Here is a 13955-nt window from a genome sequence, read left to right as displayed (position 1 = left end):
GTTAAAATTAAATAAATTATTTTAATATGATGTGGCTTAGTGGGTCCCATAAAGAACTCAAATGTAAGTTGCACCATTGGAGATGCTCATTAGAAAATCTATATTTTGTTGTAGTGGCTAAACGATAAAATTAAGGGGAATAAACCAGGTTAACCTTCACCTACTATGGAAACTTTGCTCTTCATGATTTCTAACGATGAAAGCTCGACTTAGGGTGTGTTTGGATTGGCGGTTGACAGAATTGATTCTAGTAGAATTGAGTTTGGTAGAATTGATTCTATCAGAATTGAGTTTAACAGAATTGATTTATGTTTGGATACATTTATGTAAAAGTGAGTTGAATAATAAATTTCAGTGTAAAAAACATCCAGAATCAATTCTAGAGGCAGAAGCTACAAATTCTAGCTTCAAGTAGAATCAATTTTGGAGACAGAATCAATTCTACTTTTGCCTAAACAAACATCTTTAAATCACTCAAAATCAATTCTACATCTATAGAAGTGCTTTTGACCATTCCAAAAGCCAAACCAAACATACACTTAGAAGAATATACGACTCAAAATACACACGAAGAAACCTAACAGTGTATCCAAAATCAAAGGACGACAGACAAAATGTATTAGATCGATTCGAGTCTACTCCCCATATCATTATAGGATAAGGGGCCGGTAAAAATTTGATAGAAGGCAGAAGACTCTCGGCCGTGAGGATGGAGGCAAGGATGACGTGAGATCGCAAGCCATATCCTAACTATGCAAGACTAATCTTTAGGGCAATGTTCCTACCCGTTCAAAACACGTTGTCATGGCCCAAGGATGTAAGAAACTCAAAAGCAAGGAGTACATCAAGCTAACTGATTGTTGCTATAAGAGTACATATGCAGGTTCATGATTCAATTTCTAAACAAGTTCAAACTCACTCTAATATATTAGGCAATACAATAAGGTTTTACCTAAAAGAAATGAAAAACATCAAGAACTCTATAGTAAAAGTTAAGCTCGGTAGAGCAATAAAAGTTCTATATTCACATTAGACTTGTAATTCATCTACTAGCTAGCCAAAATTGGATATTGATCAATACAATCACCCCATGGTCCTTTATGAGACTCACCAAGCATTGGCCTAATACACTTCAAAACAACACTACAACACTTAGGACCACTTCCCATTCCAAGTTGCCAAATGTTATCACCTTTCTGCACTCTTTCCTTGGCTTCCAAGTAAGCAAGTTCATACCACAATGATGAAGAAGATTGATTTCCAAATCTATGAAGTGTCATCAGAGCAGCTTCAATCTCTATATCACCAAGCTTCAACCCTTTTCCTACTTCTCTTATCACCGATCTCCCTGAACATGGCAAGCAAAAATGTTGTATCACGGTCTTAAAATCCGGCACGTAAACACCCTCGGATTTCATCAAGTTAAACCTCTTCTTCATCAGAGAAACACCATACCAAAATTTCTCAGAAATTGGTAATATTTCAGAACCTAAAAGTGAAATATTCGAGCGAAGTGTTTCACCCGCTACTTGAAGTAAATCTCTCTTCAGTGTCACTCCGAGTTTCCCATCTGAATCTTCTTCTCTTATAGCGGAAAAATAAGCTTTGTCATCAAAAGCTCTTAGTGTTCTAAGTGTCTTGAGTAACAAATATTTCGCGTTTTTACGTGCTTCTTTTTTGTTTGAGAGAAGAATAGCTGCACTTCCCATTCTAAAGAGACAGTTAATAAGCAACATGGATTTTTCTTTACCTTGATACCAACCACTTGACAAAATCTCCGTGCTTAAGACAATAGCAGTAGAGTTTTTGTGAACTCTTAGAAGATTGTGAGCCATGTCAATACAAAGAGCACTAGCACTGCACCCCATGCCAGAGACATTATAGCTTTTAATGTCACTTCTCATAGAATATTTGTTAACAATAATTGATGTTAAAGATGGTGAAGGACAAAAGCCACTGCAGTTTATGATAAGTATGTCTATATCAGAAGGTGAAACTTTTGTTTTTGCAAAAAGATCATCCATGATAGGGAAAAGAACCATGTGAAGTTCTTTGATGGATTCTGAATGTTCGGTTTTTGGTGGGATGTAGTGTAGTGAAGGAGGGAGAAAAGTTTCTTCACTTAGGCCAGAAGAATGAAGGACTTTTTCCATGAAGGAAATGCTTTCATTGTCAAAACATTCAAACATAGAAGCATTTTCAAGGAATGTTGAGAAAGGTACCCTACAATGGTTTGGTGGTTTAAGGCATGAGAAATCAATGAGGTAAATAGGAGAGGGTTTTGAGAAAAAGTGTTTTAGAAGGAAAGAAAGTAGGACAAAACATAGAAAAAGAAAAAGAAACATTGGTTTAGAGTTTTGTAGAAGGATGAAGACTTCAACATATGTTGCTAGTGTGATGCTAGAAAGCCTTAAGAAAGGTAAGAGCTTTGAAAAGAGAGTAAAGTTTGAGCATGCATTGAAGATAGACTTGGAAGTAGCTTCCATTAATGTAACATTAATGGTGGTGAGCTATCAAGAGCTATGCACAAGAAGCTACCTATAAATTTTTTTTGTGTAAGCAAAGCTACCTATAAATAGATGCAACTTTTTGAGAAATAGAAAACTAACCGAAACTTCTTACTACTTTCTTTAGTTGTGTTTCAACTTCGAATTTAGAATGAAGTCATTTAGTGAGAAGGAAAAAATGGTAAAATTTATATATATAATTTTTTTAATTTCATAATTTTATAGTAAAAAAAGATTATAGCTGCTAGTAATAAGGTATAAAACTTAATAGAACATTGCTATGCTTACACTCAAAATACTTACACCATGCTTACACACAGTAGATATTTCAAATCATTTTAGTGTTACACAAAATCAAAATACAAAAAAAAATTATTAAAAAAAACAAGAGTATGTATAATGGTATATAAATAAGGTGTAGGTGTAGCTTTTTGGTGTACAATTAGCATTTCTCAACTTAATATTCTAAAATTTTGATAAATTGTAATTTTATTAAATTTTTATTTTAAAAGAAAATGTTAATAAGTGTTGTAATAACACACTTTATTGGTTTAAAGTAAGTTTCATATTTATTTAAAAAGTAATTTCTCCGATTACTATTATAAGAATAATAATTAAATATTAGTCACCATTATAAATAATAATTAATTATTTTTTAATTATTTAATATTGATTCTTTTAAAATATTATTTATTTATTTTAGAAATATTTAATATTTTACTTAATAAAAACTTAAATTGTGTTTTACATAAAGTTTAGTAAATTAATTACAGTTAACTATTCCCTCCGTCCCAAAATAATTGTCACATTTAGAGAAAAAAATGATCTCGAAATACTTCTCATTTTAGATTACCAATGCAATTTTATATTTAATCTTTTAATTATATCCTCTATTAAATACTCTTAATTTATTGTTTTCTCACTTAACATTAATGATAATCACCAATAATCAATTCGGATAATTTGGTAAATTTATTATTTTCTTTCTTTCATTTATTATTATTTATTACTCTCTCCTCTGTTCCTTTTTAAGTGTCATTTTAGCAAGTGAATTGTTAAAGTTACTACCTATCATACCCTTATTTATTTTTCTCTTTTCAAATAAATGCATTCATACACTCTTTTTTTCCAATAACTAATTGAAAAATGTAAGGTAGAGTTATTGAGAAAATAAGGATATATTTGATAAGTTATAACATTAACTTATAGGAACAAAAGATTCTTCTAAAATGATATTTAAAAAAGAATGGAGGGAGTAATTTATATAAAATGTTCAATTGCGGCAAATAATATGAGATATAGAAAAGTAGTTTTTATAATAGTCTTTGGAGAGAGTTGAATTCAAAGAACACTTGTTAAAATAAAATAAATTATCTTGGTTTTTCATATTTCACCTACCTTTATGTCCAACCAACGTACTCTTAATTGCTCTTAAATGGTTGCAGGTGAGGTTAGTTGAGAACACGAATAATTGTTTGTTCCACATCTATCTATATAAATACTTATTTCACGACGAATTTTGTTTTTAAATAAAATCTTGGTTGATATCACAAACTTTATTCAAGTATTAAAAACTTAAGTTTTCTATATACATGCATAAATTATATTTATTTAAGTATATTTATATATAATAAACATTTTACCTACACAACAATTTTTTTAAATAAGAGTAAAATATAATTTTTGTTGTTAATTCAAATTAAATTCAAGAAAGGTTGTATTATTTCTGGATTAATAATAGCTTCCAAGGTTTTAGAGACCATATCTTCCACAGTAGGCTTGTGTGGCATTCAAAAACTCAAACATAGAGCAAGCTACATAGTCAATAACCTAATCTTTAAGCATTGTCGGTTTAGTTGGAAAGTGAAATTATGATCCGATTATGAGTTGTTCTTACGCAATAAAAATGACAATAGATAATGAGACAAACATGATATAAAAATATATTAGTTTTTCATGAAAAAGATAAATTTATTATTCTTTTTAAATTTTTACAATTATTTATTATCATTTTATTTAGTTAGTCCACATAACCACATAAAAAATATTGCCTCTTAAAAAAATGAAAAAAATTATTTATTTGAATTTTTCTTTTTAAAAATATACGTAATATATTAACTATAATTAAAAATATTTTTAAAATACAATAAATGATATTGAAATTTTAATTTACTAAAAAGTGGTAGTGTTTTTTTATGATAAAACGTTAACAGTTATACTAAAAAAAATGCTATAATATTAGAAATTGATAAAAAAATGTGGTAAAACTTTAAATAAATTAGCTCATCTAATCGTTATATATGCCTTTTATTAAATAAAATATTTTATTTCTATTAAATTGTGTAATTTTTTTAAAAAAAATAAAATAAAATAAAAAGACTTGAAAAATATTAGCTTTTTAATGATAAAATTTAACATTTATATTAAAAAATATAAATATTTGTTTTAGAAAAATATCACTTACATGATATAAAATCATATATGATATTATAATCTAATACAAACAAAAAAAAACAAGAAAATTAACTTAACTTATAAATAACAAATTTTTAATTTTTAAATTTAATTATATATAAATAAAAAATATTTTTAAAGAATTCATATTCATTTTCTAAAAAGTAAGAATTCATCTTATTAGTGGCATTATTATCATTATAAATGTCATATGAAATTATATTTCATATGAATACTTCTTATTTATACGTTGGTACAAAATTATAAATTTACAGTAATAAATATAAGAAAATGTTTTTAATCACTTATATAAATATAATTCAATCTATTAAGTATGATTTCTCTTATATTTTGATCTAGATAAATAAATATCGTATACTTAGTAAGAATGATATATGATATTATGAGATGATACAAGAAAAAAAATATAATTGAGTTGAAAAAATATTAGCTTTCTTTATAATAAAATGTGAACATTTATACTAAAAAAATATAAATATTTGTTTTTATGAAAAAACATAAGACAATTATGATTGGTGAATACATAAATTTCTTATGAAAACACAAATTTCTTATGAAAATACAAATTTGTTATTCTTTTTAAATCATACAATTGTCACAACTTTATAATTATTAAAAAGAGATTTCTTTTTTAATTCAGTTTGTATAATATTGTATACAAAAAGTATTAGCATTTAGACTAAAAAATTGTTACAATATATATTTTTGTATATGAATTTCAATAGAGAATGCTGATTTGAAAAACTCCGGTCATAATTGCATTGATTAATTCAATGATCATTGATCTTCCTTAATCAATTTTCATTTCTTTTCCAATTTCTATTTTTATCCTTAAATTAAATTAATCGTAATAAATGTATAATTTATTTAAATTTGTTAAATTTGTAAATATGACCTAATAAGAAGGTTTTAAAATTTTAACGAGAAGTTGTCCTACATTGTAGGCTATAAAAAAACTGAAATTTCACGGGGAGCTGTAATACATTTGGATTGAACCAAGATTTGTTAATGAATTCACCAAGATTTGTTAACTCATCTAGATTCACCAAGATTTATTAACTCATCTGGATTCACGGGTATATGTGAACGTATCTATGAGATATGAACGGTAGATTGTTAATTTTACTGTCCATCTTTAAAATCTTTTTTCTGATGTTTTATATAATTTTTTGCTGATGTTTTATATAATTGAATTAGAGAATTGAATGTACGGTTTATTATAAGTACATATCAATGCTTAAAAGTTGGTGTATATTATTAGCCTATGTTAAGTTGGTGTATATTATTAGTCTGTGTTTGTGACTATGTGTATGTTGTCCAATCGAAGAATGACAATCCAGGAGAGACTCGTGCGATAGCACGAGTATCTTACTAGTTCAAATTAAATCTAAGAAAGATGGTATTATTCCTGGCTTAATAATAGCTTCCAAGGTTTTAGAGACCATTACTAGAAGAAAACTTGTAATTTGTCCGGGGCTAATCCCCTCACATGTGGCAAAAACCCCTCACAAATATAGAATTTGCGAGGGAACTGCTCCTCTAGGAAAATCGGGTGTCGCAAATACATTTCCGAGGGGCTAAACACGTCGGAAATTTGTCAGGGGTAAACCCCTCGCTAAATGCAATTCCACTTTTCAAGTCTGTAACATGCAGACGTATTTTGCTTGGGGAAAAGCCCCTTGCAAAATGCAGTAGTTTTCAGTTTGCTAGGGGTTAAGCCCAAAATGTTTTCCATCTTAAAAAAATAATAATTAAAATACAAATTTATTTAAAAATCGTTTTTGTTTCTTTTGTTTATTTATAAAACTGTTTTAAAACTGTTTTTTTTTAAATGATTTTTATATTGATTTTAAAACTGTTTCATAATACTATTTTTTAAATTGTTTCATAATAACATTTTTTAAAATATTAATATTTTTTTCATGATAATATATTTATTGCCTTACTATTTGTGAAAATATTATAACTAGAAAATCGTTTTACAAAATACTATTTTTTTTACAAATATTTTTAGCTAGTTTCTAACATACTTATTATTATAAATAAATAATTTTTAAACAACAAATATTTATGCAAACATTATAATAACACCCATATTCATTATAATAAGAAATAAGAACAAACAACACTCATTTACAATTATAATAACAAACAACACCTATTTACAACTATTTAAGTAAGTTTAAAAAAATTAAAGAAAAAATACGTACCTTTGATGAACACCCAATTTAGATTTGAATTCTTTGATTGTTTTTAATGATAAAAATATATTTAAAATCAGAAAACAAAAATTAAATATTAAAAATCATTATCTTATATAAACTATAGTACATAATTTAAACATTAAATGAAATATAATGTAAAAGAACAACACCTTTAATAATTAGTAAGAATGAGAGATGAATCTAGAAGAAGATGAGAATTTGAGAAAAAGAAATAGAGAAAAGAATGAGAAGAAGAGGCACAAATGAATCTGTAAAGTGGAGATTTTTTTTAAATAGGACAATTAGTGAGGGGTAACCCCTGACAGAATATTAACACGCTTTTCAGAACTCTGCACACTTTTCAGAGACATGGGAAAAATCAAATGCAATTTGTGAGGGGTAGCCCTTCACCATTTTTTTGTGAGGTGGAGCCCCTCGCAAAATGCAGAGCCGTAAAATTTTCAAAATTCAAAAATCCCCTCTATTTTATTTGCGAGCGGTAGTCCATCACCAATTTTGTTAAATTTTTTTTCTTTCTATTTTGTCATTTGCGAGGGGGTTTACCCTACGCAGCGTCAAAATTTAGTGACAAATTTATCACCTCACTAAATTCCCTAGCTAATCAAGTTTTTTCTTGTAGTGCATATCCTCCACAGTAGGCTTGTGTGGCATTCAAAAACTCAAACATAGAACAAGCTACATAGTCAATAACCTAATATTTAAGCATTGTCAGTTTAGTTGGAAAGGGAAATTATGAGTCAGAACACTCTTCACCACACCACTTGTTTAGTAAAAGTGTGTGTTATTATTGTGATACATGTTTAAATAAATTATTAAATATAAATATTTTATATGTCATATATATTATAAATTATTATATGTATTTAAATATATAGGAAGTTATTAGTAGTTTTAGGAAGTTAAAAATGAGTTAAAAAAACTACTTCATCTCTTAATTATTAGAAAGTAGTTATGTTTGTATATTTATCTATATATATTAGAATTCTACATGTAAACAAGAATGAAGAAAATTATCCATAAAGAATTCTAGTCTTTCCCCCTTTCTATGGAGACATATTCCTTCTCGAATTGGAATAATTAGACCTATTAATTTATCACTTTCAATCATTAGTGCTTTCATCTTCGAACTTCATTTCATTCATGAATCCCCTTTCTCTCATACGCGAATCATTTCGAGAAATTGATCAACGTAATGATGAATCCTACAATAAAGTCATGGAGGCCCTTGGAAGAATGCATCAAATAGTGCAAATGGAAATTGTTACTTCAGAGTCGTCAGTCGTCGCGCCGGAATCGTCTATAACCAGTGACAAACATGATTTTTATGTGTCAACCACATGTTATAGAGATTCCACAAACCTGGTGATGCCACAAATTGATTTTAATGACAAATTGATTCTTCTACCTAAATCAATCAGAGTCAATCCGATCATGGAGGAAACTCAAATACCACTGATGGCGGAGAAAAATCAAATGCGGTTGAAAACACAACCATGCTCCACAGTATTGTTGGCCGACAATCCATCAATAACAAAACAATTTGATGAGAAAAACATTCTAGTGGAGGGCACGATTCAACAACAAGTATATGGAATTACGATTAATTGTTTTGTTGGATTACTATTAATTGACCAAATCAATCAATGGCTTCAACAATCGATAACAATGAATTTATGGGATACAACGTCATATGACCCCGGTGGATTTTTTAATTGTTCTCATTGCAACCTTGAGGACAAGGTTGTTGTGGACGGATGGAGTAATGATACAGGCTTAAATAAATTAATAAATATATATATTTTATATGTAATATATATTATAAATTATTATATGTATTTAAATATATAGGAAGTCATTAGTAGTTTTAGGAAGGTAAGAATGAGTTAAAGAAACTACTTCATCTCTTAATTATTAGAAAGTAGTTATGTTTGTATATTTATCTATATATATTAGAATTCTACATGTAAACAAGAATGAAGAAAATTATTCATAAAAGAATTCTCGTCTTTCCCCCTTTCTATAGAGACATAGTCCTTCTCGAATTGGAATAATTACAGCTATTAATTTATCACTTTCTATCATATTGCCAACATCAACTTCCTTAGACTGCAAAACCACATTGCATATCTTCTTCAAATTTTCTTTTACAGGAACATAGGCTTTTTTATTGCCAACATTTATCAACCTTAGGTTCGTTTATCAATGTTTGTGTGGTAATTCTTCTTTTACAAGCTGCAAAAGAATGTCAAATGTAGCTGCAAATTTTGAGGATTTTTTGGTATTCAAGTTCCACAAAAAAAAACAATTTAGACCCTTTCAACTAGGATTTTGTATCTAAGCGCATTGGTTAGCTCCAAATCAACAAAGACCGTAACATAGTGTCCAAAAGCCATTTCAAATGAGGATTTTTGTTTGAAGTCGAGTAAATATGTATAGTTGTGCTTATATTGCTTGCAATAGAAAACATGATTTGAGGTCTTCAATATTTTTGGGCCATGCCATGAATCCTCACTCAAAGTTGAACTGAAGTTTGGTTGAGCATAGTGGGCACGAAATTTCTAGTCCAAGAGAAGATTTACAAGAAACTAAGAGTTTCATTCCAAGAGCTTACCGATTGCACACGACGGACATCTTCTAGGGAAGACGATAACTCAAAATAACCTTTGTCCAAGAAAGTAATCCTCCATTTTCCAATAGAGTTCCAAAGGGAAGATAACTTGAGACACAAGTTAACTTTAGTTAGAGAAAAGAACTTTTAGGCCAAATAACCCTATCATAAAGATTATGCTTGCATGCCTCAAGACTAAAAAGGTATTTATTTTCCGGAATAGAGATTACAAGTCTATAACCCTTCACATAAAGCTTTGGAAGTCGACTCAATGGAATATTACATACATTATTAACCGCCTCAATAAACAATTTTACAATCTTTTATTTTTTTCAATTTGTCAAGTAAAGCTAGCCTAGAAGGAATCAAGATGGTTTTAGGGAAGACAAGAGAGACCTCATAGGGAAGACAAGCTAGCCAGAATAGAGATTACAAGTATATAACCCTTCTCTAAATATTTTTATTTTTATGGTACTGCTTTCTTTTTCTTCAAAATCTCTCAAAAATAATGACATGATAAGATGTATTTAAACTACAAAATTATTATTATTTTGAAATAATTAGTTATATATTTTTTAAATTAATTTTACTATTTTTAAATTAAATAAATAAAAAATATACTGAAAATTTTAATAATAATTAAAATTTAAATAAATTTTATAAAATTCAATTAACCATGTGTTTACCCAGATTTCTGGTAAACAACACTAGTTTCTTCTTAAAGGTTACAAACAAGATCAACTAGAGAATCTCATGACTAATTGTGCTATGTTTGGTTTAAATGTAATATTGACTCATATTTAATGCCATAAAGAATAAATTCTACAAGGATGTGAATGCACAAAATGTAAGGGAAAATACAGAAAAAAGACAAAAAAGAATAAAGACTGCAGAAAGCAATAAGAATTTAAAGGGAAATTATTGCATAATAATGTAAAATGGTACGCATACGTACATTTAGGAAAGTTGCACAGAGATTGAGTATTCTTTTGTAAACGTAGAAATGCGGACCCCTAATTCTATGAACAAAGCAGTTTATATAGATTTACAAATAATAACTATCCTAACGGTCATCTAATAATCAGCTAACACGTGTCTCGACCATGCAATCCTCGTCTATTGATCTTCCACGTGTCCCAGAGAAACAACCGTCTGATCTTATCCATTTGCTATCGACTCATCATGGCATCACATGTTCGAACTAAACCAAAACTTCTAAGTCTTTTCTTTCGACCTCTTTTATATAAATCGTTATTTCGACTTTCTGTCGAGCAGCTTCAACGAAAACCCTTTTCGACTATAATAAAACTCCACATTTCTAAATCCTTTCTTTGGATACTTATAGGGTGTCACAGTAATCCAAAGATTCTAGTCGAAATCTTTGAGGTAACAAATTGCCCCCTCAAAAGGCCAATTTCGACTATATTGAGGAGAATTTTGGCGTTTTGAATTCAACTAGATTTCGACTTTTATACTAACTCTTAAACGCCATAATTATATTACAATTCCCAAGGCATTCGTCGTTTCCTAATCCCTATGTTAGGGGGCTTTAGCTGCCCCCATTACCTATTTTCAGTTTCCAAAGCATTTGCCATCATTTGAACTTCACACGTTCTTTCTTGCTGACGCACTGAGCAGTAACTCTTGGTAAACCTATCCCTACTATAAAAGCAACTCTTCACTTTTATTCTCTTTTTCACTTCTGCGTTTCATCAATCTTTGCTACAAAACCTTCTTCTTACTCGTTTTCTTCTTCAACATTCTCTGCAAAACAAAACCCATTTCTCAAGTTCCTAAAACTTTATGTCTTTAACTATGGCTACTTCCACTGTGTATGACACCAGTGCTAACTCCCTAGCTACCATTATCTCTCGTGAAGAGGAAGAACAAGGGTTACAATTTGCTCCTCAACCTGCAACAAATGATGCCAAACTCACCATTTGGAAAAACCAAATGTTGATCCCTTTTCAAGCTTCTAATAAACTTTTGGCATTCTCAGGGCCATATCCGGATCATCGTTCTCATCCTAAAAAGGTGCAAATTTTTTTTCCTTCTTTCTCAGCCACCAGGCCCATTGCTTTTGAGAAGAACCGTCAACTATACCTGAAGTTCATGGATCCTGCCATGAGGGTTTTCCGTTTGAATCCACCACCAGGTAACAAAGAATTTATGGCTTGGCTCGACAAAGTTCAAGAAAAGGAACAACAAATATGGGAAGAATTAAGGATTTTTGACGCCATCCAACTATCGAGGATTGCTCACAGAATCAATTCCAGCATGTTGCTTGCCTCCCTCTTCTTCTGGGAAGGTTCGACTAATACTTTCCATTTCCTTTGTGGAATGATGACTCCCACACTTTTGACATAGCAGCTATCACAGGGCTTTCGCCTTTAGGGGAAGTCTTCGACCCTACACTTCCGACGAAAATGAAATTCAACTTCAGCAATGCCACCATCACCAAATACATCATGGATCACCATGTTAAAAACTCCGCTGAAGTTTCTAACGAAGAGCATGTGGCATTCTTGACTTACTGGATGTCGTACTATCTATTTTGCCCTGGATCTCTCCAGATAGCCAAAGCTTACATCCCAATGGCCATTCAAATTCATGAAGGTCCAAAGATCTCCCTAGGTAAGCTTTTATTAGCCTGTCTTTATCAAAACTTAGGCTTAGCTTCTTTAAGACTGAAACACCTCCATGAAACCCCAAAACAACTCTCCCTATCAGGCCCTTACTGGATACTACAACGCTGGCTTAATGCCACTTTCGAGTCACACATTAGTTTCACCATATCACTAGCCATTATGGGAGTCATGCACGACTGGCGCGTCGAAGGCATCAAACTTGCTTTGCAGACTCCCCAATGCGAGTCCAATAAGACGAACTTTATGAGGTTCATTAAACTATTCTCAGAATGTAAGGTCTTCCTTTCGTCGATGGCTCCTTTCTCCAATTGGTGCTTTGGACCTAGTTGGTTTAGGGCCATATTTCCAAGCAAAACCCCAACAACACATGCTCACCTGAATGCTATTTGGGCGGCATTTTTAACTCCAACACTTTTGTCATGCCGAATCAAATTCACTGGCAAATGTTACGGGTTCACCAGTTATCAACCTAACTTGGTGTCTCGACAATTTGGCCTCAGCCAAATGTTACCCAAAAGTTTATACACCCATGAAACTGACATTTGTTGGTCGGAAAGACCATCACCTCTCGAAACCATGTCAATTGTTTAAAGTTCCACAACAAACAATTTCTGGAACTTCCCAAGTTCACTTTTCAAACCTCCTACTTGACAACCAAAGAATTTGAGGACTGGTGGAGTCAATACTACCAGCCATTTGATGCCCCCTTCTTCGTCAAGAAGCTGAGCGCTGCCTTTGATGTTGTGGAAGATCGACTAAATATAAGTAAGTCCTTTATAATCTCGACCTTTCATTTATGCAAGGGACCTTTCTAACTTTCATCCTTTTCAGGTCTTGCAGGCGAAGATCCACCTGTCGAAGTCGAAGGTCCTGCGACTAGACAGGTATCGCTATCTTAGTGTATGATTGTCTTTAGCTTTTATCCTGATTGTAACTTAACTCATTTTCTCAGGGTCGAAAGCGTCCGGGTAGCTCAAACACCACCACCATCATAAAAAAAACAAAAAAAAAAATACTGTGAGAAAGGTAATTCATTTTTGTTCATCCTATTCGACTCTTAAGAAAACTCTATCTGATATCATGCGTGTCACCTTGTTTCTTAGTTAACTGTGAGTGATGACTCTGAAGAAACTACTTCACCGAAAGATGACGAAGGTGAAATCTTTTCTCGACCTCCTGCTCCGACCCCATCAAAGAAGAAGAAACAGCTCACTAAAAAACAACCTCCTCCCAAGAATGTTGTGAATAAACAACCGGAAACATCATCATCAAAAACCCAAATTAAGGTAAAGTTTTATTCCTGCTTTATCTTTTCTCAACTTAAGTTATCTTTCTAACAAGGTGTCAAATTCTTATTTTCAGAAGCCCCTGATAATTTTGGATTCTGTCGATGAGACTCCCAAAAGCACTGAGGCCACTATCGACCTAAATCCAAAAACTACTAGTCTTCCTAGTCCACAGAGGACAGATGCTTTTGGGAGTGCTGCTGATT

At 30.9% G+C, this 13955-nt stretch overlaps 1 protein-coding gene across 1 annotated transcript; it reads right to left on the bottom strand.

Moving 5' to 3' along the window:
* Positions 1-931: 931 nt before the first annotated feature.
* On the bottom strand, positions 932-2516 carry LOC131612074 (3-ketoacyl-CoA synthase 6-like). The gene has a single exon (XM_058883891.1). It carries the CDS (start codon positions 2484-2486, stop codon positions 1050-1052), a length of 1437 nt encoding a protein of 478 aa, XP_058739874.1. The 5' UTR covers positions 2487-2516; the 3' UTR covers positions 932-1049.
* Between the last annotated feature and the right edge of the window lie 11439 nt (positions 2517-13955).

This window comes from Vicia villosa, linkage group LG1, assembly GCF_029867415.1.
Source record: "Vicia villosa cultivar HV-30 ecotype Madison, WI linkage group LG1, Vvil1.0, whole genome shotgun sequence".
NCBI lineage: Eukaryota > Viridiplantae > Streptophyta > Magnoliopsida > Fabales > Fabaceae > Vicia > Vicia villosa.
This window is presented reverse-complemented; position numbering and strand designations above follow the sequence as displayed.

Coding starts and splice junctions, on each gene's coding strand:
- LOC131612074 (XM_058883891.1), bottom strand. CDS start 2,486: ATGGAAGCTACTTCCAAGTCTATCTTCAATGCATGCTCAAACTTTACT.